Source organism: Saccostrea cucullata, unplaced genomic scaffold (assembly GCF_032062105.1).
Source record: "Saccostrea cucullata isolate Sc308-1 unplaced genomic scaffold, CSIRO_AGI_Scuc_v1 ctg160, whole genome shotgun sequence".
NCBI classification, from domain to species: Eukaryota; Metazoa; Mollusca; class Bivalvia; order Ostreida; family Ostreidae; genus Saccostrea; species Saccostrea cuccullata.
In genome coordinates this window covers 683,788-693,528 of record NW_026938254.1, presented here as the reverse complement: position 1 = coordinate 693,528, position 9,741 = coordinate 683,788, and the positions used below count along the sequence as shown (strand labels likewise).

Sequence of the window (9,741 nt, the reverse complement as noted above, 5' to 3'; positions counted from 1 at the left end):
TGTATAACGACATTTCATCAAAAAACAGTAGTTATTTCTCTTCAAACAATGTATGTCAACACGATACTAGTAAATCCCAATGAGCTTGAATTAAAAGACTTTAGAGGGTCTGTCATATCTGTTTCATATTTCTATGTTTCAAAAACTATTAACTGTAGACGACAAAGGCCAACTCATATCTAAATGGACAACTAAACTGTATGACATCGTCAACTTTCCTTATTTATGTTATCAACTGTATATGGTGTGTAAACCGAGGCAGACTATTCATGCAGAAGTTGATGTTACAGGGATTTCAACACCCTCGTATTTAAAGTCAGCATTTGGTAATTTTTTATGGCCATTTATCATAATGAACTTAAGATAAATATAACCTATCAGGGCTTCGTGTTGAGGCTGTTTGTTTCATACCCATTGTTAACCATTATTTCTTGTACTAAATTTAACCAAGGAATGTTCCGTCTACGTAATCGATATATTGGGCTCATGGCGGGTGTGAACGATTAGCAGGTAATGTTTACTCCGCCTGGGCACCTGATCCCACCTTTAGAAATCGGGGGTTCGTATTTTAAAACGCCCCGTCACGGAATCGCATGGTTTGTAGTTTTTATGAGATAAATTTTAAAGAGAATTTGGCTACGAGATTCTATCTTTTTTTTCTTCGACTAGGGAAATTAAACGATCGCAGGTTATTTCCACATAATTCGATATGTCTGTTGATAACTCTGTGTTTTAATTGGAAAAAAAAACATATTAATGAAAAGATTTCTTTTTCTCTTTTTGTCTTGCCGTATATATGTAGATCGTACAGTTTTAGACGGAAGTAACAGAATTTTGCCAAAAATTTCCGACAACTTAAGCGAATAATTATCTACTAGTTACTTGGCGAACCGTACTGCTTAAATGTCCGAAGACTTCAGTATGGTAATTTCCCTCTGTGCCTCGATACTTTCTACACTAATGGAGTCTTTGTCAATATGAATGCAATGGGGAAAAAGAGATAAGGTTCATAAACGGAATGCTGGTCAGACAAAGGTCGAAAATATCATTGGACTGTGGTAAACAAATTAATACTCAGTATACCAATAATTGTTTTATTTTGAAACATTCGAAATGTAAAATTCAGTTTAGATTTCATGTATGCATTCTGAATGTTACACATTTTAATTAATGTTTTGATAAATCTTTTTTATTGTCAACAAACTAATTCAACTTAATTACCTTATATGGTGATATTCTAATAAAAGTTTTTTCGATTTTAATTTCTTTTTTGGCAAAATAATAAAATGCTGACTAATTAAGTGAGTTATTAAAGAGAATACGTGCAGATTGATTGTTTATACTTTACTGAAATAATATAAATATAGAGTCTTGTTGTAAAAAAAAAACACGTTTGTTTATTTTCTGCCATTAAGGTAGTCCGATCCTCAGATTTATTAAATTAGCAGTTAAGTAATCAAAAGTACTCATAAAAGTATCTCTGAATCCACAAAGTTATGTAATTTTATCCACAGTATTTCTTTAAAGTAAAAGATCAAAGTTAATCATATTATATAGGGAAAATTGTCAAATCTCCAATATTTTTGCAGAAAAGGCGAATTGGAATATCAGCAATGCATTTTCTAATTGCAATTTGATCAACAAATATACTTTAGGCTAAAAAACAATAGGTATCCAGGAATTCAGAGAAATTGGCATGCTTTTTATACTTATTTGGTATTTTTTGTCTTCTTTTTCCGCCATGTATTCTATAATACATGGTGTAAAAGGCTTTTGCTATCATTGAAAGATACCATAAATCACTTCTCATTTCATATCATGCTAATAAGCATTGGTATCTAAGGCTGGATTCAAGAAAATCTGATTTCTTTAAAACTGTATTAATTTTTTCTCCTTTTATAGGGTACAAATGTCAACTTTTATAATACCTTCTCTAAGACTTCCAAAGACCTTGAATCTTATAAAGATGAATAAAATGAAAATTGTTGCATGAAAAAATTTCATTTTCAAGCTTAGTTTTGATGCATTTCAAATTAAATGTTAATTTTTGAAGTTATCCTTCCTGGCTGAGGATCGGATATCCTTAATTACTCTAAAAATAGTAACACGCCTTTCGGTTATGTCTGTGTTGTTTAATTTGTATTGTTTCCCCAAGAGATCTAAGCCTTATTTCAGTTCTAACCATTGCGGACTATTTTTAATCACTATTTTCCTAGAGGTTCATAAATCATATCTGTAACCTTATGGTGTTCACAACTGATAAGCAAAAGCCACAAAAACATTGATATTCTCATTAAGAAAAAATAGAGGGTCAACAACCAAGCTTTATGATAATCGCGATGACTTTGGTTTAACTTGTCAATCATCAACTTCTCTCAGTTATGCAGTAATATACTGTCTAGTTTCATTTCATTTCATTCAGGTAAAATATCACAGAATGTCATGATTCACATATTAAAACATTACAGACTAGCATACTACTAGAAGAAAACACACACACACATTATCTCAGCACTATGCTACTTAGAGAAGATTTAATTTAACATATACATGTAATTATTATTAAATAATGCGTGACATACAGATGATAGATATTACTTAAGGATAGCCCATAAAAGCCTGTTTAAAAAAGCTTATTTCCAATGGGGTCCTCAAATAACAGCCATGTTAGTATACAAAAAATAACAAAATTACATAAACATTGGAATTTAGGCAGGTACTTTTATGAGTATAGCACAATGCTTTGAAATATGACATGTTTACAGTAGCACATTTTTGTCTTTATAATTATCACAAAATCCTAATACTAAAATAATAAATAAACGATAAAATTAGAAAGCTTTTTATGTAGTAACACTAGCATTTTTAGATAAAAAAAGATCTTACAGCTTTCTTAAAACTTTGTTTTGTTTTCACCTCTTTGATCTCTAGTGGCAATGTATTCCAATCTCTGATAGCATTATAGAAAAAAACATGAAGACTCTTTCCCTTTTATCTTTGATATAATAAAATTCTTATTGGTTGCACTTCTTGTGATATTATTATTTAATACAAAATGATCATGGAGGTAAGCTGGTGCATTACCATGATATATATTAAAAAAATGATTTGATCTTAATTGTTTAGCTCTATCCTCCACTCTTAACATATTTAGAGAGTTTAAAATATTGTTAGAAATACTCTCTCTAGGACTCAGGTTTAAAATGAACCGTACTACTTTGTTCTGGGTTACTTGTAATCTGTGTTTAAGTTGCTTGTTTATTCCACAATACCAAGAAGAACAGGCATAGTCAAAATAACATTGTATCAAGGCAGAACATAAGGTCTTTCTAGACTGTGCACTAAGACAGGATGCATTTCTATATAAAAACTTAAGTCTAGCATTAACTTTTTGTATGATACTTAAAACAATATTTTCACATGAAAGAGACTTGTCAATACAGATTCCTAAATATTTAACACTGTCAGAACCTTTAATAATGTGACCATTACACACAATTTTAAAATCTGTGATACTTTTAAGCTTTCTTGGAGGACCAAATAAAATAGATTCTGTCTTACCTAAAAGGAGTGACAATCTATTTTCAACTAACCAAGAAGAACATTTGTCAAGAACAATGCCCAGTTTTTGAGCAATAATAACAGGATTTCTGTGTGCATAAAAAATGGCACTGTCATCCGCATATAAAATTAATTTACAGTCATCATCAATACTGACAGTCATATCATTGACATATATTAAACATAAAAGAGGTCCTAAGATGCTGCCTTGAGAAACACCACAATTTACAGAATTAAAGTCTGATGAAGTATTGTTAATATGAACTTGTTGTTGTCTACAAGACAGATAAGATTTGAACCACTCAGTGGATAAAACTCCTAAAACTTTTAACTTATCACATAAAATTGTCTAGTACCTTCATCACTTGCATACGTGGTTTATATCTCTCAACTGAGACGATTCGCAAGAGCATGATCTACGCATGAACAAGTTCTAAAACGGGGTAAGTTATTGATAAACAAGTTGTTGAAACAAGAATATCAGCAGTCTCGTTTAAAGTCATCATTTCGTAAGTTGTGTGGTCGATACAATGACCTTGTCAGCGAATACAATTTATCAACGAGTCATATGCTGTCTGACGTTTTTCTTACCAATTTTAGGCCATTATTTACATGCTGTATTGTCGACGGATTTTTCCGTTATTTTCCGATCATGAAAAGGAACACACGGTGTATGTGACCGGTAGGCAGGGGATGCTCACTCCTCCATGGTACCTCATCCCACCCCTAATGTTTAAGCGGTCCGTGTTTGCTCTGCTTCAAAACTCGTTTTTGAATTTTAGTTCGTTATATCCATGTCCTTCATAAAGAACCGGATGAACAAATAATAAAATTATTGAAAACATTGTTAGCCTTGTCATAGTAATTATGTTTTAATACTGAATATATATTAAAGGAAAACTGAAGAATTAAAAAAATTCTTTTAATTTCTTTCAATATCAAAAAATCAAAGTCATTGTATATGAATTATACATATGAATGTTTTTATATTCTTGGTTTAATGATTCATAAATGCACAATCCTGCAGATATTTTTTAAAAACTAATCGAACGGTAAAACAACAAACTAAATGTACGTGAAAAAAAAAACAAATGTGTCTTTTAAAAATATCTTAAAAGATATGCAAAACATTTCATTGTTGGTGAACAATAAAAAAGCAGTGAGTACTTGATAAACTGCTCGAACACAGACTTCATCAGCAAGCATGTATGTATTTAGTACATGTGATTCATTGGGTTTTTAAGAAAAAATGATATACCGAATATCCGTTTTTTTTCGCGTGTTGGAAATTTTGCCAAAAAGGGGTAGATTAGTACAGTTTATATTTTGCGTAAGTTATTTTGTACGATTAAAGATTTTTGTGTTTAAAATGGTAATGTTTTTATGTCACATTATAGCTGACATAATTTCTGCGTGTTTTATATTTTGCGAATTAAAAATGATCGCAAAAATGCGAAAAATAGATCATGGCGAAAAAACGGATATACGGTAAAACAAAAGTAAACAAACTGAACTGAATCTATCTAACAACCTATTTTTTATTGGCAAAAAGTTCAATATTATTAACCGAATTATTTATTTGTGTTGACATTTTTAAAATAGACATAACTCACTGAAGAAGGTGACTTCATTATTTAATATTTTTATAAAATTCGTTGTAAAAAAAAATCTGTCAGTGGCCATGCTTTTTTAAAATAAAAAATATATAAACCCCAAAATTAACAATTCAATATTCAATTTATTATAAATTTAAATAGAGTATATGACGTTGTTGAAAATGCATTTCTATCCCAATAATTTGTATATTTCATTTCTATATCCATATTTTGTATTTTCATTTCTATCCCCATATTTTGTATTTTTCATTTCTATCCTCATATTTTGTATATTTCATTTCTATCCCCATACTCTGTCTATTGCATTTATAAATACCCCTATTCGCTGTATACTGTAAACCAACTTTTATTCAGGAGCGAGAAATTTCGCAAGTTTTGTGACCTACATTAATTCGCGAATATTTATCGCCATGAACCATTTATTTTGATTCATATCGGTAGAAAATGATCCTCAGTCGCAAAAATTAATCGTCGCGGAAGGATTTCAAACCTACGAATTGCGAATAAAAGATGACGCGAATAATAGTTGGTTTACAGTGTTAGAAAAATGGATGTTGCGTTTAACTAAGTCTCAGCTGCCAAAATAACCTTCATGAAAGCATTATGCAATCATCGTTATGATGTCCAGTACTAAAGATTACAAAAGAAAACATGTTTCTTCACTATCCGCATTTTTCATTACAAATCAATCGCCGGGTGGTCAATGATCGGAAGGTCCTGAGTTCAAACCCTGGCTGCGACTGACCTAAGTCAATAAAAAAAATATTTGAAAGGACATATAGATAACAACTGTTTCCTAGCCAAGCTCTCGGGACATCGAACCCCTCTGAAGTGTTAAAGACCTTAAAAATTGGGGTCCCATGTCCCCTCAGCGGAAAAGATTTTTTTATTTTGCAACACGTCATCCTTATATCAGTGAAACTTTCTCATATGGGACATAAAACAAATTTCTTTTTTTTTTTTTGAAACTGTCAGTGTTTGTTTGATTTGATATGCGTATGCTCTTCCTTAACGAATTATAATTTATAATATATTTTTCTATGGTTTAAACCAAGAAGTCCAAGATGCTTAATTTAATAAACTTTTAATCCCGCGATGTGGCTGACCATTCCGAGGAGAAAGCTGTAACAAAACTCCTATATCAATATATAAGGACACATTATATGGTTTTCATCGGTCTTTAATTATAGAAACCTCTACTTTGTCGCAGGCACTTTAAAGCTGACAAAATCATCTTGAATCAGCGTTGAGAGGACCAAGAAATCGATGTCATATCACTCTTTTAAAACAGAAATATGAGATTTTTTTGCGACGTTTTCTGCTGGTACTGTAAAGTAATCTGTATTCATTTGTATCACCATACAGAGTGATAACTCGAGATTTTTTGATACATAATTACCCTGTTCATTTTTTAACTATTCATAGTCTCATTTCAAATGCACTCTATTATGTGAATTATATGTACTGTTGTATCCATTAAATAAAATGATAATCAGATTTTTTTTATCTATTTATTTCTACATAAATATCTGATCCGTCCTCCCCTGTCTGACTTTCACTTGGTGAACTTCCTTTCTCCAGTGCTGTGTTAATTTTGATTATCGGAATCGACACTGGGTTTGATCCGTTATTCCATTCTTCAGATATATGGCCTGGCTCGGGACACTGGTATCGGACTCCCTTGGCGTTGTTCGAGATGGACGGATGGGGACCAGTCACTTCCGGTGCCTCGGCTGGCGTGTCGACACTGATGTCATCGAAGTTACTAAAGTTGTCCTGGATATTTGTAAACACAAAAGAGGAACCATTTTCCTGTACGTGAAAAATGTGTTATTGACATCGTATTTTGTATCACAGGACCACAGTGGAATTCATTTGGTAATTCAAAAATTGAAAAAAGAAAATCAACTATTTGCTATTTTAATTTTCCTTGTACCCTATCTATACATTTATATGAATCACCTTCTAATCATACATCAATACGTGCTGTCCTCCTAGTTTTCACAATATTAATAAATAATTTGATTTGATGGGTTTCATTACTTGATAATCAATGATTTTCTCAACAATGGAACTACATAGGGATATACATTCGTTGTCCTACAGCAACATAGCGAAATATAATCATACTCAAATACAGAGAGGTAAGGTGAGCCGAACTTTCATTAATATAGATTTGCTAACTATAATATCAAACAAATGTGTTATGAATGTCATTCTTGAAAACAGTGGTTACAATAAATTTACAGTGTCTTTAGCACCGTTTTTATGGCGCTGCCTATATAACAGTGTCTTTAGCACTATCTAGGAGCGGTTTGGTTACAACCACAATGTCTTTTTGTCCAAGTACCTTAATGTGGAACATGCCTTCTCTCTGTTGACACATCTCCTCCTTCGCTATTTTGGCCACGCGGCAGCTGAGGAGGATGGAGAGGATACATATGAGACACTCCACCCCAGCGGTAACCAAGGCGATCAGAATTAGGGGGTCCTTATCCTCCTTCTGGAAGGTACTGCCGTCAGTAGCATGGTTCTGAAGACCAACTCGCAGGAGTTGAAAACTGACAAAGGTCGTCACCATAGAAACGGCTGATATGGCAATGAAACACATTATCTGAAGAAAGGATGATATTTCAGTTGTTCATAACTATTTATTCTACTGAATATAAAATAAATGAATTTTAAAGAATTAATTACCACATAGGATGTTTTTCTCTTCGCACACAGTATTCCAACTAGTCCAGTTATGAAAAACTGCCAAAAGAAAAAGGGAGTAAACATTTTATAAAATTTAAGATATGATTTGCAGAACGGGCCTTTGTAGAACTGTGGGGTCTTCTTGATCATGACTGGGATGACCTTTTCAACATTTGGGTAATGGACCTCACCTTGCCCATTATTCGATTCTTGTGAGATATTAAAACATTTGAACTTATTTGTTAGTCCTATACATTCTACTTTGTAAGTTTACTTTTTCTCGTTTGGCATAAAATACTGGTAATAGATATATGTATTCTATATGTGTAAATTTGCATGTCTGTCTGGTTTTTTTTTCGAGACAGATTCAGAGTAATTTGTGAACTTATGTATGACCATTGTATGAAGAGTAAAAATTTTGAGTAATCATTGATTGCATTTTGCAAGTTCTTTTGTATTTGCTTATTCATGTGATTTGTATAAATGCATGTAGTGGCTGTAGTCTTAGGGATATTTTTGGGAAGATAATTTGATTTATTTATTTTGCATGTTTAGATTGTTGATCAAGATTTATTTGATCGTGAATTAAAATTTTAACATATAAGTGGAGGTAAAGGAAAGAGGAGGCACGAGTGTACTTACAATACCACCACTCCATATTGGCGATACGCTGTGGGCTAACCAGACTTCCGCTTGAATACTGAGAATGACACCGACACAAACACTGAGAACTCCCAGAAAAATGTGAAAACCCGAGGCACAGAACACGAGGGCCAGATCCCAACGAACCATACTGAAGATATCGGACTAGCTATGTCATCGACAAGAGAATGTCTCTATAAACAGATAGAAAAAAAAGTTTTTTAATGTTAAAACAAACGAATGTATTTCACATTGAGAGCCAATAAGTACGACTGAACAAGGCGAATCTTTTTAACAGGAGTAGGCCAAAATTTTATTGATCAAGTATCCCAAATATTTCACTGTCTATGAGGTCTGTTGACTTAATTGTGCATATCTAAGAATAGCAGACATTCCTGAAATATGACAAACACTTGTAGATCTTACCCATTTTAGAAGTAAAGGTCCAATCAGCTTGATGGTACCCTGAAACCGCCTGTACAGAGACGCATAAATCTGATTGATTTCAAATTCTCCATGTTATTAAAAGCTTCAATTGCGTCAAACACGCCAACCCTAGCTGTTTGCTGGAAGAGACCCCGAATATTAGTCTTTTGCCGTAAGAAATCCAATACTTGACAATCTAAGAACTAATCCTGAAGCGTAATGTTGCCGATCGATACAGCTCTTTTTGCATTGATCCGTTGGCTGTATGCAAACTATGTAATAAAACCGAGCCCGGACACTGCAATAAAGGATGAAAGAAAAAAAAATCGATGATGTATGTCTACATTGTTTGATTAATAGATCCCATGAATACTGTTTACCACGTCCAAATATCATCAGTTATTAATTAAAATAATTACACTATTGAGGACATGTGGACAATTCTGTGAAGAATTTGGCAACAACAGATGAACGTCTTTTGTATGTGGTTAATACAACAAAAAGGATTGAAAGGTAGAAAACATGTAAAATATGATAGTAAAAAATGACAGAAATCGTCATTTTTCGATAGAGGGTTAATAGGGCCATACAATGGTTATACATTTTCAATAAACCAAGAGTTTTATAATTCTAAGTCGAGAACAGACTCTTTTTCCTATTGTAATTATAAAATATGATGTTCCCAGAAATTATTGAGAATTTTTATGATACAAATATCTAAAATGTTGGATTAATAACATAAATATAATCTAACATTGCTATTTTATTTAATAACAATGTCCTTTACTTTCTAATGATA

General features: G+C 32.4%; 1 protein-coding gene across 1 annotated transcript; it reads right to left on the bottom strand.

Moving 5' to 3' along the window:
• Positions 1-6,590: 6,590 nt before the first annotated feature.
• LOC134249836 (transmembrane protein 196-like) lies at positions 6,591-9,326 on the bottom strand. The gene is made up of 5 exons (XM_062732206.1): positions 8,943-9,326; positions 8,517-8,710; positions 7,875-7,931; positions 7,528-7,791; positions 6,591-6,989 (listed from the first exon to the last, which is right to left on the bottom strand). The coding sequence occupies exons 2-5, from the start codon at positions 8,664-8,666 to the stop codon at positions 6,681-6,683; spliced, it is 780 nt and encodes a 259-aa protein (XP_062588190.1). The 5' UTR covers positions 8,667-8,710; positions 8,943-9,326; the 3' UTR covers positions 6,591-6,680.
• Between the last annotated feature and the right edge of the window lie 415 nt (positions 9,327-9,741).

What these genes read in the sequence shown, in the direction of transcription:
- LOC134249836 (XM_062732206.1), bottom strand. Translation starts at nt 8,666, where the DNA reads ATGGTTCGTTGGGATCTGGCCCTCGTGTTCTGTGCCTCGGGTTTTCAC. An exon ending in CAATATGGAGTGGTGGTATT is followed by an intron (nt 7,932 to 8,516) that starts GTAAGTACACTC and finishes TTCTTTTGGCAG; the next exon opens with TTTTTCATAACTGGACTAGT. An exon ending in AGAGAAAAACATCCTATGTG is followed by an intron (nt 7,792 to 7,874) that starts GTAATTAATTCT and finishes TCCTTTCTTCAG; the next exon opens with ATAATGTGTTTCATTGCCAT.